This window comes from Taudactylus pleione, unplaced genomic scaffold (genome assembly GCF_031769625.1).
Source record: "Taudactylus pleione unplaced genomic scaffold, aTauple2 ptg000041l, whole genome shotgun sequence".
Lineage (NCBI taxonomy): Eukaryota > Metazoa > Chordata > Amphibia > Anura > Myobatrachidae > Taudactylus > Taudactylus pleione.
Window position 1 is genome coordinate 35,329,376 of NW_028284443.1, and position 24,951 is coordinate 35,354,326.

Sequence of the window (24,951 nt, forward strand, 5' to 3'; positions counted from 1 at the left end):
TGCCATCTTTCTGGAGCCTCACTCCAGCTAGCTCCAGTTGTGGAAGGACTGCTACTTCTCTACCCAGTCTTGTCCATTGTCAGCAGTCCCGCGGTCTCATCATCGTATGAGTTCGTAACAGGCTGATGGAGAGTGATACCCCTTTTCACATCGCAAACCCGGCTTTGACCCGAGATTTTGAGCACGGGTCTAACCCAGCTGCGACCGGGGTAAGAACCCTTTCACACTGCACCTTCGACCCGGGTTATTCCCAGGTTGGCCCTGTAAAACCCTATGAATATCATTCAAAATGTACTTTCTTAGGCTCACAAAGATAAGATGACAAAAGTGAACAAAGGGGAGGGGTGAGGACTGCTCCCAGCATTGCAGGAATCATGGCTGATGGATTCCAATGTGAAGCCCTGAGTTCATGAGTGTTTGTGCTTTACTGATGTTTGATTCAACCAGTGAGAGCATGATGCAGCTTCTGACAGCATAGTGTACAGTTCACTTCTTCATCGCTCCAATTGCCATCACTGTAATGATCATAGTGCTATTAACCCCACTCAGACTGATGGAATGCTGCCTCTGCTGTTGTCTGCAATGTGCTGCCTGTGTGTCTGGCTGCTGACCTCATCAAGTGAGACCCAGGAACATCAAATCAGCTGTGTTTGCTGAGTCCCTGGATAACCCGGGTAGGGCCTGTTCACACTGCTCTACGACCTGGGTCAGTCCAGCGTTCAACCCTGGTCAATTGCAGGGTTGAAATGCCGGATTGCTCGACCCGGGAATGTTTCTGGTGGCGCGTTCGTGCTTTACCTCGACCCTGGTCGACCTTGCAATATCCCGGATTAGTTTGCGATGTGAAAGGGGTATGAGTTACAATATGGGAGTAAATTACACCAAGAAAAAGCAACTTAAAAATAGTGTATTTCTGTCCATGTGCAGAGCTCAAGACGTTCCAGTCAGCAACAATGGAATATGTATCTGGTTTACGCCAGGCACATGTTACTGACACTTTCTTGTTTCTCTTTTGCAACGTATTTATTTTATGTACAAAAAATGCATTCACTATTAGCCATTAATTGAACTACAAAAACCTCTATAATATACAGTAGCAGTAGCAATCGCCAATTTGCATAGAAACACTCACAAATGCAAAATCTATGCCCAAGCAATGAAGAAAGGACTAAACAACGCCAGCAGGACATTTACATACAGCCAGTCATAAGTGGTTCACTAGTGCCAGTGACTATGGGCCTGATTCAGCAAGGGTCGCAACTGGAAGTTACGCAACCAATCAGCCGATTGTTGTGTTGTGCGCACACGAATGCATCGCAGTGCACGTGCGCGAACCGGCCACTGCCATCGGGACTGCGATCGCAGTGACTACACAGACCCATTGCAGAGTGATAGACAGAATGTACCGTTTAAGGGAGGTGACGGGGGTGGTCGGCAAAACTCAGGGCATTTGAACGCCATTGCAGCGGCTGTCCATAAATTAACCACTGCGATGCCATACACAGCTTGGCATTTCACTGCGTGTGATGAGGTTAGCAATTCCTGAGTAAGGTCTGACCTTGTGTAAGTGTGCTTGAGGCTCCGATTGTACTCGATGTTACCGATGGTTTTGCAGTGTTGCTTAGTATTACGGATGTGTGTAAGGTAAGGTGGGCGTCCTTATGTAGTGCTGCGACAGCATAGCGATCATAATGGATTAGCATATCATCGCAGTGAGACTGCGTGTGTATTCGCAGCCGTGATCACAGTTGCAATCCTTACTTAATCAGACCCTATCATTACCATGAATATCTGCTATTTGCACTACTCCTAAATAATATGGCTTTCTCAGGCATACATGCATCTTTTTCCCTGTCTATGGGCCTGATTCAGGGGTGGCTATTCAAATGAACCGTTCGCTGTTTGCGGTCTGTTCACTCCTCTAGGTCTGAACGTGCGAACAAAACTTGTGGTCGTTTTTTGAAATAATACGCCCCCTGGCCGCTCGCATCCTACGTCATGTCCTCTATTTATTAGATTAATCGAGTACATCGACCAGGGTATGAACTGCTCGCTATTCTTGGGGTTGGTGTTTGCTACCACAATTGTGCGAGCAGTTCTGGCTATAAAATAACCCAGTGACGTGGTCAATGACGCTGCTATTTTAAATATGCACACCCATAAAACGCCCGTTTTGACCTTTAAGCACGCCTGCGTTCTGATCTCCACTCCCCGTTTTCAAACACCTTCCCCCGTTACCACCCACATACGCCTATTCCTGTCACTCAAATTATCAGGCATTCGCTATTTTGCGAGCACATGAATTTCGTCCGCACTGACTGGTTCGCGCATGCGTATAACGATCCGTACGCATGCGCAGTTGGGCAAACATCGCTCAGAACGAACGAGCGGCCGCTTACGAGCGGCTCTGAATCAGGCCCTATGTGTGTCCGTAATTGCTTGAACAGATCATTATTGTATTTGCACACATTAGAAATGCCCCTGCCCATGTAGACTTAAGTGCCAGAATAATGCCAAACTAGTGGCAATGCCAAGATAATGCCTATATGCGTGTGCCCACCGTTCTGGGCATGCACAGTACGAATTCACACAGAATAGGTTACACTAACTGGCAACGTACTAACTCTGCATCAGCCTCATAGGAATCATAAAATAAATGTTTTTAAATTATATTTCAGTACCAAAAAGCTAATGCTACAAATGGCTTTAAATGAAGACATTGGTAACTGCGAAAATGAATTTGCCTTGCTCCTGTTACAACTTTTGAAAATAATTCTCAAACAGATATTTTGTCTACTGACAAGTTGATTAAAAATAAATCTGGCTTACCTTGTAATACAAACAGAAGCTCCACAGCGCACTCCATATGATGAAGCAAATTGTTGCTACATCCGTGTACAGTAGATGTGCTGTCCACAGAAAGGAGCAGATGGGACAAAATATCCCTTGGGGTTGAATTAGAACACACGGGAAAAACTTGGTTAGTATATAATGTAGCTTTATACATAAAAATGTAATCTCAGCAATACAGTGTAATTCACAGCATTGTGTTTCAATAAAAGGTACAGTAGATAGAAATCAGCAATTGGAAATCTAATGTGCTTGTATAAAGATTATTAGCAGCATCTACAACTGTGGGTAGTCTCAGCTCTTTTCAGGAGTGCATTGTGGGAATCAGAGTAGGGAGATATCATGAGGGTAACCCCCTGTTCATTAAAAATAAGGGAATTACACCTTTTGTCAATCAGACATGAAGAAGAGAACCTTCAATAGGGAACTGTTCCATAATGACATAGGGTGTGGTAGAATTTGGCAACATTCAGAATGTTAACAGAATGTTCTGAATGTCGACATGGACGTGAGGTCAAATATGTCAAATGTCAACATTCACAATGTTGACATTGACAGATTGTTGACATTGTGAAAGTCGACCATGTGGATTTCCTTTCCGGAGGGGAGTATGCCTTATCCTAACCCTTACCCAAACCCTAACCCTTATTGCAGCCTAACGCTAAGCCTAACCTGAACCGTAAACCAATCCAAAAATCAGTTGTTGACATTTTGTTGTCGACATTCACAATATCAACTTTATGTCATTTTGACATTCTGTTATTGTTAACATTCGGACCATGTCAACATTGTGTCAAGATTCTGAATGTAGACAAGCTGAACATATACTGGTGATACGACACTGCAGAAAGTAAAGGAGAAACACATGACACAGCTGCCCTTTTTGGGTCTGATTGGCAGTTAGTTATGTGCTTTCTGGTGTATGTTGTAAGCACCTGCCTCTAATCAGGCTCATGTGCCCACCAGGGATTCACCAGAATCAGTGATACAAAAGAACCCCCTTCTAACTTCATTAGCACAATAAAAGAAATACTGCAAATACAGAAATAAATGCAGATCTTTGTTTTCAGAGATGGCTGTCTCTTTGCCACTGCACCACATCCATCACAAAATTTGTCTACAAAATGGGCTTAATCTTATTGTCATTTCTCCAGCATCGCCAGTATTATATCCCGTTGGCCATAAGGTTCCCCATACCCAGCACATGAAAAATAAATAAAATAGCGAAATTCATTCAGTCACATGGAAGGTTTTTTGTTATTGCTATTAGAGTGCAATGCACTATTTCTGTGGGAAGTTATTAGAACTTGCATTTCAAAGAACCAGAAGACTCACTGAAAAATAACACTATGGGGCATATTTATTAAAGTCATTTTGTAGGGATACCTGCAAAATGTAAGCATCCCTAGGTTATATGAAGGGGGTCCCTCCATTTTCGACTGCAAAAGCAGCCCCCATGGATATCTGTAGGGGCACTAAACTGCCAAATTTACTATTCTTAGCACTAGTTGCTATTGTTATCATCAGCCCCTAGTAGCCAATGTAACAGTTTAGCACATTGTTTTATCGAGAGGGATCCTACAGAACACTCCCTATCGCCCCGTTCCAAACACGTGTGCAGGCCGATGGCTGTGCATACACAATTGGCCCTCTGGGTTCGTACCCAGAAGCAAAGTGTTAGGGTTGCTATTGCTTTGCTTCTAACTATTCGCCAGGACAAAACTTGCAGAAGCCACCTCTGGTTGGATATATTACTTGTTCCAGCTGGACATTACCTGTCTGTACCTAATGGTGCCTATGCTGTCCCTCCCAGGTTAAGTGTGTAGCTGTAAGCCTGCTGTGGACCTCTGGAACCTGTGTACTCCCCCCAGTGTGGGCCTGCTGTATTGAAAGCCGCTACATCCTTTGTGGTGGCTCCTCCAGCTCGTTTCAGGGGGTAATGCGTGTGGGAATGGGCTCTCTGTTTGCTACCCCACTTCCTTCTGCCTCCATCTGTTGCCTCTGTATGCTCTCCTTTTTGGGAACCCCAGCTTCAAAGCTGCACTGGCCACCATCTTCACTGAGAGTCTCCCTCTGAGAGGAGCTTCAGTGGCTGTGGTAGGAAGCTCTTACTAGCTCCTCTGCTTGGGACACACTGGACACCTACAGATGTTTTTGTTGTTGTTTTATTTGTGATGGTGGGTGGAGTGGTACTACTCTTGGATATTTGCCCCCCTTTTTCTTCTCTCTTTGGTCAAGATCTTGTCTTGGCATGTCTGTGGGCTAAATGATAAGATTAAACAGTCCATGGTTTTGCAGCAGATTAAAGCCCTGGCACCCATTGTAGTATGTCTCCTGGACACCCATTTAATGGTTGGTTGGGTTTTGTTCCTTAAAACACCATGGGTGGGGTGGTCTTCCAACTCCACTTTTCACACCCATTCCTGAGGCGTATCTGTTCTTATTAGTGAATCATTAAGTTTTGGATCCCTTAGGGTGATTTATATTTCTTAGTGGTTCAGTCCATGTCTCTCCCTTTGTCTTATTTGCGATCTATATCCTATCACCTTGTATATATATTATCAAAACTTATAGGTCTGATCTAAGGTGTAACACATCATTATAGTGACAGTGTCTTGCAGCTGACACCCCCCCATTTCTAGACACACAATTGCATAGGAGCTCAACGTTGTATACTGCTACCGAGAAATCTATTTATACATAAATAATAGAGTTAGATTGTTTATACACGCACCGATTCAGAATACTTATAGGTATGAGAGCGGTAGTTCTCTTCTTTCTTTCTATATCCTATCACATTAAAATCCTTGATAAGGCTTGTGATTTCTGACTAAATACCCTATGTTTCCTGTGTAGGAGATTTTAATATTGTTTTGGATGATAAGTTGGATAGATGGTGACAGGGCACACGCTTCCTCTGTGACGGGGCCTCCTTATTTTCTTGTCTTGTTTCCAAGATGGGGTTGGTGGATGCTTGGCGATACAAATATCCTCTGGGGCGGTGCTACTCCTCCTTCTGTTCCTCTCATAATACTTTTTCCAGCATATATATGGGTCTAGTGTCTCATTCTTTACTCCCTGATCTACAGTCTGTAGCTTATCTGCCCCGGTGTTTCAGACCACTCTCCACTGCTGTTAACCCTTGATTGCTATTTTCCTAGGAGAGCCTCCTTGTGGAGATTTAATCCCTTTTGTTTGACGCAGATGAGAGAGAGCCCTGCATGGCACTCAATGACAGCCCTGACACCCTGATCCCCTCCCTGTGCTACCTGCCGCCGCTGATAGGGAGAGAGTCCCTGCACTAATCCACCCGATGACAGCCCTGACACCCCCCACCGCTGCACTACCTCCCGCCGCTGATAGCCAATGACAGCCCTGACACACACCATCCCCCTGCTGTGCTACCAGCCGCCAATGACAATCCTGACATCCCCTCTCCCCCCGCTGCGCTCCCTGCCGACGCTGACAGCCGCTACACTACTCTGATTCTGCTGCTGCCGCTGACAGCCGGTAGGGCCGGATGATTTCACCTTGCGGGCCGTATACGGCCTGAGGGACGGAGATTCCCCACCCCTGGATTAAATGGAGTAAATCTGTGACTCATTATGTCTCCCTGAATGTTCAACCCCAAATTGATTTCCTTAAAAAACAAAAGTCTTGCTAAGGCTTCCTTTGTCCGCTATTTGAAGGGTAAAGATGGTTGTTCAGCCCAAATTTCTTTATGTTCTACAACATTCCTCAGTTAATTTTTTCCCTTTTTGTTTCACAAAGATTGCTAGATACAGATCTGTCCACATACATCTAGCCTCCTTGCATGTTAAATAGCTCTTCAAGGTAGTGCTCCGTCTTTTTGTTCAGCTTTTAACTTTAAAATGCAAGTTATTCGCAAAGTGATGCAAAAAGGACACACAAGCAGCTTATTCTGATTAATATGAAGATTGCTGATTAAAATGATATGCGGCATGCCTATATTATGTGCGTGATTGCAGCTGTATCTGCATGCAAAATGCTACGTTACAGTGTCACAGCCTCTGACTATTTTTGAGATTAGATGTGTTTGACTGACCCTATAATTAGTCTGTCTTGGCCTTGCAGATGTATTAAACCTTTATCTGCAAATTTCTATCTTTATTCTTATGACATTAGCTAAAGTGTGTATTGTTAGAAAGTGGATGGCCTCACAGGCTCCTCCTCTTCCTTCCTGAATTGGCCTGGTTAATTCCACTGTTTCCCATGAGCTATTTATGTATGCAAAAAGGAAGTGTCTGTTAAAGTTTGACAGAATTTGGTCCTTATGGCAATCCAATTGCTATATGTTATTTCAAACGACCTGGGTTAAAGTCCTGGGTCCACGACCCTGCTCTGTACCAGGGTCGGGGACTGAGACCCAGGAAATGCACAGGTTGATAAACCCCTGTATTATCCGAGCCTTCGGTCGGAAAGGGGTAGTATAGGGCAGGGTCGTGGACCCAGGACTTCGACCCAGGTCGGTTGCATTCACACATAGCAAAAACCCGGGTTGATGCACGTTAACATGCATAAACCTGGGTTTTTGTACTATGTCTGGTGTCCAATTAGCCCCAAACATTATTTGGGCGCTAATGGATCCCCAGGGGCTGTCCAATTAGCCTTGCAAGCCGGAACTTATTGGGGATTGTGTTTCACTTGCCTCAGGGCAGGGAAAACAAATTAATCGAAAACAGCCCTGTTTTCGTGTCGGCAATCTCGTAAACACACAGGTTTCAAGGACCCTGTGCATTTTGTCATGAAAATGGTAAATTTTTCTCATGAAAAAACACACTCTAATTGGATAGCCCAATAATAATAACCAAGAATTTGTATTTGTGTAGTGAAATGCACTTTCTTTTTCAACATTCTACAATTAGAAGATAATGATTGTTAGTTAAATGTTTGTTAGTTTGTTAAATTTATTTTAAATCAGTTTTCACATACATATTTTAAATATTGTACAATTAATACATCTTAACTTTTGTTAACTTTTATTTCTTAAGATGTTCCATGAAGATTCAACTGGAGGATGGCAGTTAGTAGCTGTTGATGTGAATAAGCCCCAGGGGAGAGCTCCGGCATGCCTGCAGGTAACGTGTACAGTCATAGTAGTGTAAGCAGTGTATGATGGCTGTGGTGAGCATCATATTTAAAATAATGTAACAGAAAATGATAGTACTGCTCCTTGTGCTGTAAACATTGTATAATTGTGTTATTGCATAGTTGCCAAGAGACCTGAATTTTCAGGGACAGTCACCATTTTAAATATTTGTCTTTGCAAACGTCCCCATTCTTCAATACTAAGCAAATGTAAGTTGATTCCTCTTATACTGTATATTATCTACAATTTAATGTAAATTTTCTTGTTATGTCAGTGTTGTGCTGCAATAATTAGTGAAGTAGGATCATTAAAAAGGCGAAATAAATAATTTGCTAGCCATGCCAAAATGAAAACATATCTTAAACTGTTTTTTTAAGAAAATGTTCATATATTAATGAATGTGCAATTGTTTACAATTTGTTTAATTTCTGACTAAGAGGGGAATTCAATATGAAACGTAAACTTCGCTGTCGAAGTTTACGTTTCATATCGGAGCTTTTACCTGGGATAAAGTATTGTGCGCGCGCCCGCTTATCCCCGTATTCAATATGAAACTAACGAAAACAGGAGCCTGCGAAGTGGGATTTGCGTAAAGTTACGGAATTTTCCTTAAAAAAATTGTAGGACCCCCCTAAAGTTGTAAAAACATGGGGGATCACTATGGGTACCCCCGTTTTAGCCTTTAAATGAAAGTCGGGGATTTAAATAGCCGCAGCAGGTGGTTTTTTCCCGACATTGAAGAAGTGTTGCAGAAGAGCACTTAGGTTATTTTTTTCGTTTTTTTAAGTGATCCCATCAAATTTGGGGTACATGAAAATGGGTACTAGCATATTTTGATGTCCCTAAAGTAAGTTTTAAAAATTCTGCATTTGTGCACCTGCCGCTATAATTCTGTTCTAGAAAACACCTGCCGCATACATGCAGAATAGCCCTGAACCTATTTCCCTATTGTTTAAAAAAAATTTCCCTTTTTTTTTTTTACCCCAATTTTTAAAATAATTTTTTGGGGTGTCCCTATTTTTTTTTTTTTTTTACTTTTTTTGACAATGTCATTCCCAGGGGTGCAGGCTATTTTTTTTAAGCCTGCACCCCTAAACCCCAATTCTGCACTTTTCTTCGCCACCTATTCAGTGGTGAAAAGTTATCCCCGTTTTTTTTTCAAAGACTTTTCGAACCTGCGAAAAGTCTTTGAAATTGAATACGGTGTAAAACTAAAACCTGCGATAATGACGTCATAGGTGCAATATTAACGCAAAAAACTGAGTTTTCGCTCCATATTGAATTCCCCTATATGTGTTTATCTGTGAAAAGGCATTACAACCTCTCCCTGTGCTCTCAGCTTCCCATGTGTACATACTGTATGTATGTACAGTTAATAAAATGAAAGAACATATTAATAGGCAAACTAAAATTTGAAGTATTAGTTCTATTGCTGGTAAATATTCAATAAAATATATGTAAATACTGAGAAGATTCTTTTTGCCAGTAACCACGCTAGCTGCAGCAATAACTGTGTGCTTTAAATAGCCATACGTACATGAACATAGACATGAGATCAAATGTGACACAGGAGGCCCGCACAGTCAGATGTCCCTTTCTGCCCACATGAGAATGATGGCATTTTTAGAAGTGCATGTAAGCTGCTTTAATAAATAATGAATATGACTCATGCCCTTCTGAGTTACAATATTTATGGAGGTAGCAAAAGAACGCATATAGGTTGGGTCGGAGAAAGGCTAGAGACTGATTTTAGTGTTTCTATGACAGAGCAGATTTATGAAACTCCCTTTAGCAGCTGTTCCAGGAATAAACCACAAAGTATCACGGTTCTGTTAATGGATGCTAGCAGTGCAGACTTACTTGCAAATTGTTTTGGGGTGTTGCACATAGCTACAGTGGCGTCTCTAGGGAGGTGCGAACTGCACAGGGCGTCACCCTCCGAAGGAGTGACACCAAAATGCTGGCTTCTCCTCAGTGACAGGGACCTGGACGCTACACACTAACATTACAGGGCAGCACCCGGGTCCCAGCCAGTGAGAAGGAGCCGGCAGTGCAGGGAAACTCTTTGGGAGCAACCCCTGCATCTTTAGGAATGCTGGACACGCCCCCAGAGCTATGAAACAGCGGTGCCACTAGGCCACACCCCTTCCCAACGAGGCCAAGCACTCTTTTCGGTCTCAGTGCCACCACTGCATAGCTATGACATATTATTATTTATATGTGGTTTTATAAATTCAATGTAATTGGTGCAGACCTGGAAATATTCTGAAATAGATGAAGACAGGGAGGTCTCTACTGTCATCATGTCCCTCACTTCCTCTAGTCACACCATGGGACAATTGTGCGCGTTGACATTATGGGGAGTAGCTTAGCACAAAGAGGGCATGGCCTTGTGGGAAATTCCTTACCAGTGAGCCACACCCCCGTTTTTGTCATGCTAGGGATTGGCCAGCTCTCCGGGAGCTGCTGGACAACCTCCTGCCTCTCCCAGAGCCTGCTCACATCATCCATTTACCACTGCTCTCCCCCCTGAGGGACCCCTTAATCATTTTTTTTAAACTCCAGGTCCCTGCTGACCCTGGTTTTGGCATCATGGTTTTCCAAGGACTAGCTTGCCTTGGCAACCAGACCAAGCTGGGATCTTTATTAGTATTGCAGGAAAGGTAAGATTCCTCTACAGGTGCACAGGCTACCAGAACGGTGTGACTTATCAACATTCAGAATGGCGACAGTTAGAATGTCGACACGGCCTTTATGTCGACACTCAATGTGTAGACATGCATTAATGTCGACATGGTTGAAATGTCAACACATTCAGAATGTCACCTTTTGACATGTTTACACCAAAATGTTGACATGTGTTTTTTATGTTATTATAGCTTAAACTCAAACCTAACCCTTAACCATAGACCTAAACCTAGCCCTATCCCCAAACCCAACCCTAAACCTAATCCTAAAAATCAACAAAAAACCATAAGTTCTTAAAGTGTCGGCCTAAATGCATGTCTACATATTGATTGTCGACCTAATGACCGTGTCGACATTAAGAACTTTTTGGCATTCTGTCGACCTTCTGATAGGATACCACAGGAACACCGCAATACAGAAGGTGGAGACATAATTGTTTCTGCTTCTTAGCTACCATATTTCTCTAGACAGCAAAATGGACTCTTCTTTCTGTCTCTTCCTGTTTTAAACATTTACTGAAGACTGTTTACAATTTTGACACATACTGTATGTATTTTGGGGGGAAGGGAGCCTGTACTGCACACCCTAGCTCTTTTTTTTATAATGGGATGTGCTACCTAGCTGAGACAATACTACAACATAGAAAAAAGCAGCCACATTCACTTACCCAACACCTCAACACTTCATTGCTATTTTTTATTTTATTTTGTGTGATGCCCTGGGGTGGTTTGGCTGGGATGGCCCCAGACATGATCCCCCATAGTGTTATGGACTTACCCGATGAAGCTCATAATGTTGGCCAAATTTATGCCAAAACATTATGTATAATTATTTACGGTTGTATGGTGCATCTGGTCTCTTTTTTTTTCTATGACATACTGGAGGTCATTCAGACCCGCTCGCGAGCGCAGGACGCTCGCAAGCGGGTCGATGTTCCCCCACTGCGCATGCGCAAGACGGAGGGAGCTCCGTCGTGCGCATGCGCGAGACCCGGCGAGCGACGGGCTCTCCATCGCTCCGGGTCTCGCACCAAAGGGGGCGTGCTGTCGATGTTGATTGACAGCACGCCCCCTTTGGTGGGCGTGCCGGGGCGTGCCTGCCAGACGGAGGCGTTCCCATGGGAACGCCTACCGTCTGAAGCCGGCCCCACTGACATCACTAGTGATGTCAGTGGGAGTGATTTTGGCTCTGATAGAGCCAAAATCACTCCAGGGCTTGCGGCAGCCCGATGGTCGCAAATGTCAAGACCATCGCGACCATCATCATGGACGCTCGCTATAGTTGTGGGTGGGCACTGATTCAGAGCGAGCGCTCTGGTCAGAGCGTTCGGCTCTGAATCAGGCCCTCTGTATGTAATCTTAACCCTCACCCATAACCCTCCCTCACTTATAATTTGTTAATTGTCTAAACTTTTGACTATTTTACATGTTTGATTACAGGATAGTTGTAGCGATAAAACATTGTAAAACCCTGTCTGTGTCTCTGATTGCTTGTGTTTTGAATTCCATGTATGGCATATAGATTTTTCCTTATTTAACTATCCTTCTGTCCAGCATTAACTTAGGGCCTGATTCAGGCCCGGTAGCAAGTGCTGAGCACTCGCAACCGGGTCGATGGTGGCCCACAGCACATGTGCACGAAGGAGCCGGCTCCGTCGTGCGCATGCGCGAGACCCGGCTAGTGACGGGCAATCCATCGCTCCGGGTCTCGCACCAAAGGGGGCGAGCTGTCTATGTTGAGTGACAGCTCGCCCCCTTTGGTGGGCGGGCTGGGGGGGTGGCTGCCCAAACTGAGGCGTCCCGAGGGAATGCTTGCCGTTTGGGGGCGGCCCTACTGACATCACGAGTGATGTCGACACTCAATGTGTAGACATGTATTAATGTCACGAGTGATGTCAGTGGAGAGATTCTGGCTCAGAGCCGAAATCTCTCTGGGGCTTGCGGCTATAGCTGTGCGTGGTCACCCACAGCTATGCGAGCGGCCAAGAGGCCGCACCCAAAAAAAAAAACCCGGCCCTGATTCAGAGCGAGCGCTCTGTCAGAGCGACCGGGTCTGAATCAGGCCCTTAGAACGCTTTTGGGATATGATAATGGAAAAGAAAATATTGTGATAAGATATCACAACCACGTAATAAGGTGTCACAAGGGGATGTGGTCAGGATTCCAGCGGTGACCATCCCGACGTTCTTAATACAACTACGGAACCCCGACAGTCTTCACAAAACCGGCTCCGGAATAGTCAGAATCCCAACGGTGAGTATTGGGTTAGGGTTAGGCACTAGGCTACAGTATGGAACCGTTAGGATTAGGTTACTGGAGGGGACGGTTAGGGTTAGGCCGCCACAGGGGACACTTAGAGTTGACTGCCGGAGGGGTGAGTTAGGGTTAGAGTTAGAATACATAACAACATGCTTTGGGATTTTGACCGTCGGGATTCCACTGCCGATATTGTGAACGTTGGGATGGTCACCGCCGGATATCGTACCCAACTCGTCTCAAGCTAGTATTCTATAGAACTCTACAAATACTAGCTCTTGACATCTTTCATGAGTTATGACACCTTTTCAGTAGATGTTTTTGAATCATGCAAATGTACGGCCGGAAGGATAGTTAAAGAAACACATCTGTAGTCATATTTCATCTACTGTAACTGTACATAGAATTCACTATGGAACACCATGACACTTTTTTTGTTTGTACATGCTGAATATAGGGCATGTTTAAGTACTATATTTTTAGGGAATGAAAACTCTTTTTGAGTGACTGCAAAACATTGCTGATAGATTGTAATGATATCCTTTTTCAAACAATTCAGTAAATTTAGTCCATACAGTAGTTTATACTGAGTTGCAAGCTTAATACTAAGAACCTCAAAGATAAGATCATTAAGATTATTAATATCACAAAAACAAAACAACACCTGCTAATGTTTTACAGTATGTTCAAGCTTTTACAAATGCTAATTAATATTCTAAACATCAACAAGGAAATCTGCAGGTACACACTGACACATGGCAGATATAAAAAGAGAAGTTCCGACTCCCAGCTCCAAAGTTGCCATTAAATTATGATAAATACTGTCTTATTTGTATGTCAGAATCAATTCTCGCCTTTGTAAAAATTAGAGATGAGCGGTTCGGATTCTGTGGAATCCGAACCGCTCCGAACATTGGGGATCCGAGTCCACCCGAACCCTGTTCGGGTGTTCACCGCCTGACTCGGATCCCCGTTCGGGGCCGAACGGCGGCCGCCTGATGTCGGATTCTCACTAGAGAATCCGACATCAGGTCTCCTCGCGTGTAGGGCAGAGCGCAGTGATAGCGCTCTGCCCTACACAGACACAGACACACAGCTGCCAGCGGCAGCTGTGTGTTTGTTACAGCAGCCAATGAGAGTCACACAGACTCTCATTGGCTGCTGCACGGAGGGAGCCGGCTGGAGCTCACACATGAGCTCCGTCTTCCGGCTCCCTCCTCAGCGTGTGACAGAGCGGACGGCGCGGGAGCGGGGATACAGGTAAGTTTTTATTTTTTATTTTTTTATTTGTGCAAGGGCCGGGGGCACTACTGGGGGGGGTCTGCACTACTGGGGGGGGTCTGCTACTGGGGGGGCTATACTACTGTGGGGGCCATACTACAGAGGGGCCTGCTACTGGGCCGGGGGCTATACTATTGGGGGGGGTCTGCACTACTGGGGGGGGTCTGCTACTGGGGGGGCCATACTACAGAGGGGCCTGCTACTGGGGGGGGCTATACTACTGGGGGGGCCTGCTACTGGGGGGGCCATACTACTGGGGGGGTCTGCTACTGGGGGGGGCTATACTACTGGGGGGGCCATACTACAGAGGGGCCTGCTACTGGGGGGTGCTATACTACTGGGGGGGGTCTGCACTACTGGGGGGGCCATACTACAGAGGGGCCTGCTACTGGGGGGGGGCTATACTACTGGGGGGGGTCTGCTACTGGGGGGGCCATACTACTGAGGGGCCTGCTACTGGGGGGGGCCATACTACTGGGGGGGCTTACTACTACTGGGGGGGGCTACTACTGGGGCAGCCTACTACAGGGGGGACCATACTACAGGGGGGGCCCATACTACAGGGGGGGCTACTACTGGGGCAGCCTACTACTGGGGGAGGCCTGCTACTGGGGCAGCCTACTACTGGGGGGGCCATACTACTAGGGGGGCCATACTACTGGGGGGGCATACTACTGGGTGGCATGCTAATGGGGGGCATACTACTGGGGGGGCCTGCTAATGGGGGGCATACTACTGGGTGGCATGCTAATGGGGGGCATACTACTGGGGGGGCCTGCTAATGGGGGGCATACTACTGGGGGGAATTCTACTGGAGGCACTGCATAGTGGACCCTACTACTAAGGGGACTGCATAGGGGGCACCAATGCTGGGGGACATTGTGTAAGGGACACCGCTACTGTGGGCATTGTGTAAAAGGGTCACTACTGTGGGCATTGTGTAAAAGGGGCACTACTGTGTGTCGTAACATAAATAAGAGACACTACTTTATGGTGTAATGTGAATCAGGCCCTATGTGCGGTGTAATGCTAATAAGATTGTGCACTGTGACTCCTAGGGCCGTAGCACACTTTGTAAACAAGTACTGTGACTCTGCTGGCCGTACCCCACTGGGTGGGTGCACTACTTTTCATTTCTGCCACTGCTGTGTGGCAATGTGTCATAGATGTGCTTTATACTGTGGTGTCTGTGTCGTTGTGCCGCTGCTTTGTCGCTTAGTAACCAGTCAGCTCACTGCAACCTTTGGCCAATAATGTTGAAAACAATATTATAAGCTGTGATATGGTCTAAATTGACTGGAAATTAATGTTATTGAGGTTAATAATACTCTAGGAAGAAAAAAAAGACCAATTTATGTGATTTTAGCTTTTTTTGTCAATTTTTGTAAAAAAATCCAAATCCAAATCCAAATCCAAAGCCAGTCACCGCAGTTTGGCAAATCCAAATCCAAATCCAAAGCCGGACGACGAATTAGAACCAAATCCAAATCCAAATCCGGCAAAAATGGTCCGGCGCACATCCCTAGTAAAAATGCCTATGTTATACATAGGAGAGAACAGCAGAAAAAAAGTAAACACATTTTTAGATAAACCTGTTTTTTATTTAGTCATCAACCAGTTATGAAATAACTGCCATGACATTTCACTCCCTCAGCAAATCGCCCACCACCACCACCATTGACCACTCCATCCTACTTCCAATTCTTCACTTGATCAGGCTTAACAAAACACTCTGCTGGTCTGCCTCATTCTCTCTATCTATACCCACCTCCACTTTCCCTTCACTTTTGTTTCCAGTTGGGGTTCCCCGAGATTCTGGCCTTGGCCCCCTTCTCTTATCCACCTATACCTTTTTTTCTCTGTGAACTTATCAGTTCCATTGGCCTTTGATACTTCAACCTCTGTTGACAATATCCAAATGTAACCCTCTTCCTCTGCTCTCTCTCCCATTGTCCTCTCCCTTGTCACCTTCTGTCTTTCAGTCATCTCATCCTACAGTAGATGGTACACAGTTCCTCAATTTCACTATTTCAAAACCAAACCCATCATCTTTCCCTAGCCAAGGCCCCCTACTCTCTCTGCCTCTCACGTGATAATATCTCCTTATTCTTTGTTGTCTTTCGTTTTTTCCCCACATTTAGTCAATTTTCCAATCCTGCCATTTCCACCTCTGCAATATATCCAGAGTAAGGCCCTTCCTCACTACTAGAGCTCCCATTCACATCCTTGGCATTTCTCCAGTAATTACAATTATTTTTTCTCCCTGGCCTTCCAAGCTCCCACTTTGCCACTCTGCAGTCTATCCTGAACTCTGCTGCCCACCTCATTTTCTGTTCTCATCAGTCTATCTCTGCTTCCCAACTGTGCCAGTCCCTCCACTCTCTCCCTTTGCCATTCACAATCAAATTCAAACTTTCTATCTCCCACCTACAAATCTCTCAACCTCCTCCCTACATGTCCAGCCTCTTTTATCCTCACATGCCCTCTTCCACTCTCTTCACTCTACTAATGATCACCTCCTGCTTGATCATCACATCCCACCCTCGCATTCAGGATTTCTCTCAGGCTGCTTCTAATCTCTGGAATGCCCTCCCACACTCTATTAGACTTTCATCCAGCCTCCCAGCCTTCAAACGTGCCTTTTCCAGTCTACTGTATCTTACTACCCCTCCTCCTAACTCTGTAACTCTATGGGGTATATTTACTAAAAACAGAGTTTTTAGAAGTGGAGATGATGCCCATAGAAACCAATCAGATTCTAGCTATTATCTTCTAGAAGGTGCTAGTTAAATGTTCGGTAGAATCTGATTGGTTGCTATCGGCAACATCTCCACTTCTAAAAACTCTCACTTTAGTAAATATAACCCTAGGATGTTATGGTGATGGTGAGATACAGCTCTGAAAGAAGGATCTGTATTAAAATCATTTTGGTGCGTATCTTCTTGGCTAATCAGTCACTTTCACACTACACTAGTCACTTTCAGTCAGTACAGGGAAGGGTTTCAGTATGTTTTGTTAACAGTCATTATTATAGACACCACAAAGTCAACAGGTACAACATGTTGACAGGCAAAATGTTAACATGTTCAGAATGTTGACTGCTCCGTCGACATACAAAATGTTGACACTGACAAAATGTGACAGGTTAAAAATATAGACAGCCAGCATGCCTATACATAACTCTAAAATATCTATTGTTGACATTTTGACTGTGTTAGCATTTTGCAGGTGTTGACATATTGGGTGTCAACATTTTAGCCATGGCGACATTATGGTGTTGACCTTTTGACTGTCAACAGGGCTGCCAAGAGAGGGGTAGAGTCTGTACTAATTACCCTGGTGAGTAGAAGGCGCCCGGCAGGGGGCCTGGGTCCACCGCCATACCCCCTATCTCTTACCTGTCTGCTGCTGTATGCTGGACTGCAGTGGGGTCAGGGAGGCTGCTGCCGCTGAGCAGCAGTCTCCTCTGCCTGATCACCCCCCTGGCACTGTAAATACTTTATTAAATATTTTCTTTCCCTAAAGGGGGCATAACCACGCCTCCCACAATTAGCCCCTCCTCTGAAAAGTTCCCGGGCCCGGCTGAGCTTTCTATGGCCCTGACTGTCGACATCGTGATTGTCGACATGATGACTAAACCCCAATGGGAAGTGAGTTCTTAAAACAGTACAGTTACTCATGCTGTACATTAAATATGGCTCTACACTTACCAGTTTTGTTATGCTTCATTATCCTTAAATGTTTTCTTTAGTACTTATAGGAACAGAACTGTGTCACATTGAGGTTTGAGATTAAAGTAGATTCTGTTGGAAGCTTCTTGTAGAGTCTGAGGAAATGATACAGGGACTCTTGGCATAAAAGAGAACTGGCACTCAGACGAATAAGTACTATAGCTCAATTTACTATTTTCGTACATTTTCATTGAACTCAAAATAGTTAATAATTGCAATATATTCAGATGCTAAATACCTCTCCGGTCTACAATTTATAATCCTCCATTGCATACATCCCACCATGACCCATTCCAGGAAGGACAAAATGCTCTGTTCCTGGACTTCCCTCTTAATTTGTTATTGCTGTCACCTGTGTTGAACTAGGTAATTGACAAGAAAGGTGTTTCACCACAGGTGACAGGAAGCATAAATTAAGAGGGAAGTACAGGAACAGAGCACTTTGGGCCTGATTCAGACCCACTCGCGAGCGGCTGTCCGCTCGCAAGTGGGTCGATGTTATGGACTGAGCATGCGCACGACGGAGGGAGCTCCGTCGTGCGCATGCGCCAGACGCGACGAGCGAAGGAAAGTCCTTCGCTCGTTGTGTCCGATCAAAGTGGGCATGCTGTCAAAGTTGATTGACAGCACGCCCCCTTTGGTGGGCGTGCCGGGGGCGTGCCTCCCTGACGGGGGCGTTCCCACGGGAACGCCTCCCGTCAGAAGCCGGCCCACTGACATCACTAGTGATGTCAGTGGGAGTGATTTTGGCTCTGATAGAGCCAAAATCACTCCGGAGCTTGCGGTTGAAAACCTCAACCGCAGGCTCCGGCTCGCAAATTCGATGGTCGCGATGGTCTCGACCATCGCGACCATCACAATGCACGCTCGTATAGCCTGTGGGTGGTGACCCACAGCTATACGAGCGTCCAGGAGGACGCTCCATGAAAATGGAGCCCGGCCCTCATTCAGAGCGTGCGCTCTGCTCAGAGCGTACGGCTCTGAATGAGGGCCTCTGTCTCTCCTGGAATGGGTCATGTTGGGAGCTATGCTTATTATGCAATTGAAATGGAAGTTGAGAGTTTTTGCATAAGTAACTAAAAAAAGTAACTATATTCATGAAGTTCACATATAATACAAATGTATTTCTGTGCAAACAAAACTGCAATATTTACTAGCAAAAAAACGTCTTAGTACTGACATTTCCACCTGTCAAATATGACAAAGCATTCCCTGCTGTTCAATAAAAAATAGGATCCATTGCTAAATATTGAAATGTCATGTCTTCCTAGCGGGGAATTCCACAAGTACAATGTAGCTGCTGAACTTTGTATGCACAGACTTCACACATACTTTAGAATATATAACGTCTTGTTTTTTTTTTTTTTTTTACACATACCAATAAAATTTGTCTGGAAGCAGCTATCTGCAGAGGTTTATTGTGATATTCCACAGTTTGTCAATAAATGGCAGTGATCGCTGCAAAAAAATCATATACAGTAAAAATTTCAATTAAATGTGCAGGTAGATATATAAAAAATACAAAACAATTTTATTAACTAAAAACATATTAACCACTTAACTGATGATTTTTTTTCCCTAAAAACCGCTCCAAAATTGTTGGTCTTTTATGAGTGAATTAGGTGAGGAACATCCATTTTATCTTACTCTATTCAAAATGATTTCATAAAAAAAAAGATTTGTAAAAAAAATAAATATATATTGGTTTTTTTCTCCAAACAGCAGAACCACCATTGGAACATCGGTAACATCGTGACCATCGCAACGTTCAATTTGAGACCAGCTAATCTTTGCAGCTGCTGGGTGGGGGGTCCTGCTTTGCTGACCGATCAGCAGTGATCGGCAGCACAGCAGACACAGGGGGAGAGGGTGCAGGCAAGCTGAGGGACCAGAAGGTGTCTCTGAGAGCAGCAGCTGCCGGGAAGATTCTCTTCCTGCAGCAGCCGTCCTGTTTATCTGACTGATCGAAATTTTGCGACCAGAGCAGATAAAGAATTGCCTGGAGCGGTCAGAAAATTACGACCATGCCAGGCAAGTGGTTAAAATACAGTTATAAGACACACATTTAAACCAGAATAACAAAATAAGCATGTAAATATGTTACATGATATACCTCAACAGGAGAGATTAGTATTGGCGGGATTGTAGTGAATGCATTTTGCTGTAACAGTCTGTTTCACTGAGGTTTAATGTTAAGGCCCCATACACTGTGCAATTTGCAAACGATCCTCTCTTGTTTGCGATTTCCCTTGAATTCCTGAACTCTCCCGGTCAGATGATATTGTGCCCACACACGGAACGATTGTACAAATGACCAAACGATATAGATGGGTCGTAAATTACTGCACATCGTAAACAATATATCGTTTGTAGCAAACAACCTCACGATGCTGGAATTTAATTAATTCGAGGAACAGTGACAACATATCATCCATCGTCCATCGCATCGTTCATCATGCACACACACACAAAATGATGTGTGCCAAATCGTGAAAGAGAGGTCGGTATCTTTCTGCAGGTTCAATTGATCAGTGACGACGATGTACGATGGCGGGGGCACGCATCGGCATCGTGTTCATCCCCACACACGGCACATTTTACACGATTGGTCGTTCCAATCGATCGAAAACGGACAAATCATGTAAAAAATCGCACCGTGTATGGGGGCCTTTACTGTTGTACAAAGTATGAATTAGGCTTTTGCTTTGCCATTCTTCAGTGTACAGTATTTGTAAATTCAGTATTCAGCATTTCATGTAATTTATAGTCTATACAATAAATAGTGCTTGGATGACTATGGTATGTATGTATAGATGTGTCCAGCTACATCGTTGCTGTGTATGCAGCAAATCACGGCACGCATGGTGCGAGGCGGGTGCTCGCAAGCGGATACGCGCACTATCGCACCCGTGCCGCCATAGGAATGCATGGTGTGATCGCAGTGTGCGCCATAGCATATGTTACTGTGGATAATCGTGTGGCGTGATGCGTGCGCACGTTTGTAGCGCGATCGGCAAAGAACAAATATAGTTTTGGGAGATCTGCACAGAAGTCTTAAGGTAAAATTTTGCAATATTACTGTTGCCATGAATTGGATGCCCAATAAAATAATATACATGTGGGGGGTTGTATGAAGGGGAAGGCAGTGGGCATCATTTCTCAGGACCTGCTTCGCCCATTTAACGTGGCGAAGCAGGCCCCTTCATCGGCGGCATGTATTATTAATTTAGTTGCCGAAGAGAGAGAGTGTTAACTCACCTCTCAGGCGAATGGCACTCTCCCTCATTAGGCTTCTGAATGGCTCTTTGCACATGTGCTAGTCAGAAACCCCCACAGCAGCACCTGTGGCTCATTAAAAAAAAAAAACTTTATTGTTTGTTAATGCACAATCCCTGGCTGCGCGACAGCCAGGGACTGTGCTATGCATCAGACAATGACAGCTGTAGCTGTCAAAATCAATAGTTACAGCTGCTGATCGTTCATACATTGCCTGGCACATTGGTGTAGATAGCGGTGCCGATAATGACAGGGGCGCACCCAACACCACAATAACACATGGGGGAGAAGCGGTATCAGCGCACATAACGTGCGCTGATACCACTCCTCTCCCCATATCGCCCCTTCATACATCTCCCCCATGATACCTTGCACTAATATTACCATAATAGGATATCGGAGCAATAAAATTACTCTGTTCTATACATTGGACCGCAATGGGAACACTGATGGATAACTGTGTAACTATGTAATGGGAGTAAATCTGCACAATACATGTTCCTCTGTAAGGTTTCCACTAAATAGAAAGTTGATAAAATAATAGCTAATAGTGTATAGCAGTAGATATATTAACAGAAGTCAATTAGATTGAATCATTATATAAATCATAATAGATTATGGGCAAAATGTTCAATCAGTGATGATCCTTGATATGATCCAATGTATATTAGATCTATATGGTAATATGACCATAAGTAACAAATAACAACATTGAATGCAGAGCTGACAGTGGACCTGATTCAGATACGCATGCAATTCGAATATAATACTGAGGTTCACATAGTTGAGTGATTAGTTGCAACCGCGCATGTACGAAAAGACCTGAAACCCTCTATGGCCCATGTGTTATGCAGAGTGCACACACAAAGGTGCTGTTGCAGGACAGATGGTATCAGAAATGGGGTCACTTGACTAGGTATTCAGGGTTTTATACCCAGTGTCACATGGTCCAATTTTACATTATAAACTTATTCTATACAAATATGTGAACAAATTTCAACTTTAATAGACAAAAAAGTGATTTAAATTAGGCAGATATTGCACATTTCAACCAATCATACTAGAAAATGATTAAAAACGATTTTAGTATTGGTTACTAGGTACAAACAATTAGATACAAGGGAATACTTTTAAGGAAAAACTTTTAAATATGCTTGGTTATTTAAATAGATTTTAAACCGGTTCTTATTTTCTCTTGTGACATCGGTTAAATGATCAGTGGTGGTCCCTTGTTTAGGGTGGCAGATTTACACTACATTATTTTCTAATTACATACAAGAAGTTTTGTAGTCTTATGAATTTATTCCACCTCCTGTAAACATACCTCTATTCCACCGCACTCTTTTTATGTCTGCAAACAGGGCCACACACATCTCTCTCTCTCTCTCTCTCTCTCTATATATATATATATAAATATATATATATAAATACTATCTATCTATCTATATATATATATATATATATACTGTATATATATATATATATATATATATATATATATATATACAGTCAGGTGCATAAATATTGGGACATTGACAGAATTTTCATATTTTGGCCTCTATTCGCCACAACAATGGCTTTGATATGAAACAAACAAGATGTACTTTAACTGCAGATTTAATTTGAGGGTAATTACATCCAAATCAGGTGAATGATGTAGGAATTACAACGGTTTCTATATGTGCCTCCCACTTTTTAAGGGACCAAAAGTAATGGGACTATCAACTCAAAAGCTATGTCATGGACAGGTGTGGGCTATTCCCTCATTATTTCATTATCAATTAAGCAGGTAAAAGGTCTGGAGTTGATTCTAGGTGTGACATTTGCATTTGGAATCAGTAGCTGTCGACTCTCAATATGAGATCCAAAAGAGCTGTCACTATCAGTGAAGCAAGCCATCATTAGGCTGAAAAATCAAAACAAACCCATCAGAGAGATAGCAAAAACATTAGGTGTGGCCAAATCAACTGTTTGGAACATTCTTAAAAAGAAAGAACGCACTGGAGAGCTAAGCAACACCAAAAGACCTGGAAGACCACGGAAAACAACTGAAAAACTCCTTCACAACAGTTGGCCAAATCAAGAACACTCTCCAGGAGGTAGGTGTATATGTGTCAAAGTCAACAATCAAGAGAAAACTTAACAAGAGTGAATATAGAGGGTTCACCACAAGATGTAAACCATTGGTGAGCCTCAAAAACAGGAAGACCAGATTAGAGTTTGCCAAACAACATCTAAAAAAGCCATTACAGTTCTGGAACAACATCCTATGGACAGATGAGACAAAGATCAACTTGTACCAGAGTGATGGGAAGAGAAGAGTATGGAGAAGGAAAGGAACTGCTCATGATCCAAAACATACCACCTCATCAGTGAAGCATGGTGGTGGTAGTGTCATGGCGTGGGCATGTATGGCTGCCAATGGAACTGGTTCCCTTGTATTTATTGATGATGTGACTGCTGACAAAAGCAGCAGAATGAATTCTGAAGTGTTTCGGGCAATATTATATGCTCACATTCAGTCAAATGCTTCAGAACTCATTGGACGGCGCTTCACAGTGCAGATGGACAATGACCCGAAGCATACTGCAAAAGCAACCAAAGAGTTTTTTAAGGCTAAAAAGTGGAATGTTATGCAATGGCCAAGTCAATCCCCTGACCTGAATCCGATTGAGCATGTATTTCACTTGATGAAGACAAAACTAAAGGGAAAATGCCCCAAGAACAAGCAGGAACTGAAGACATTTGCGGAAGAGGCCTGGCAGAGCATCACCAGGGATGAAACCCAGCGTCTGGTGATGTCTATGCGTTCCAGACTTCAGGCTGTAATTGCCTGCAAAGGATTTGCAACAAAATATTAAAAAGTGAAAGTTAGATTTAGGATTGTTTAGTTTATCCCATTACTTTTGGCTCCTTAAAAAGTGGGAGGCACATCTTGAAACCGTTGTAATTCCTCCGCCGTTCACCTGATTTGGATGTAATTACCCTCAAATTAAATCTGAAAGTCTGCAAGTCTGCAGTTAAAGCACATCTTGTTTGTTTCATTTCAAAGCCATTGTTGTGGTGAATAGAGGCCAAAATATGAAAATTCTGTCAATGTCCCAATATTTATGCACCTGACTGTATATAAAATCATAGAAGAGTGCAGGCTCAGGGCGAGGGGTGATCAATTCTCGCGTCCCACCCCCTGTGACCTACACTTACCCGCCCGTTCCACTGTTGGGACATACACTGCCATTCCACTCCCCTCGTTCTTCCTTTGGGACATACACTACACACCATACAAGCCGACCACCGCAGGACATACACTACCATTTCCCCTCAGGACATACTATACCTAACCTACCAAGTCCCTCCTTCCTTCACTAGGAAGTGGGCAGGATGCTGGAGATCTGCCTACACATCCGGGGGTGCGGGGGCTACCCAAAAAATCAGGAGCCTCCCGCGACTTCCGGGAGTGTAGGCAAGTATGCCGCTTTAGGTAGGGCACAGGGTTGAGGCTGTCTAAGGGGTGTATATGAATAGAATGGGATGTAGTGGGTATGCCGGCGGATGGGATGCTGGCCATCGATATACCAATGCCGGAATCCCGCTGCCCGGCAAAATGCCAATGCCGCTATCCCAAAGGGGATCAGTATATCGGCGTCAGCATCTCGACCACCAGAATCTCGAACGATGGATCCGGGTAAGTACGTGCGGTTAGCCAGGGGAAGGGGGGGTTAGGACTAGGGACCCCAAGGGGTAAATTAGAGTTAAGCAC

The 24,951-nt window shown here is 44.1% G+C and overlaps 1 protein-coding gene across 1 annotated transcript in view; it reads left to right on the plus strand.

The window, feature by feature from the left end:
* NALCN (sodium leak channel, non-selective) overlaps positions 1 to 24,951 on the plus strand; it is a 665,599-nt gene that overhangs the window by 293,975 nt on the left and 346,673 nt on the right. The window contains exon 10 of the mRNA XM_088456607.1: positions 7,863 to 7,949. Coding sequence (XP_088312733.1) covers positions 7,863 to 7,949 — 87 coding nt within the window. The remainder of the gene's footprint in view (positions 1 to 7,862; positions 7,950 to 24,951) is intronic.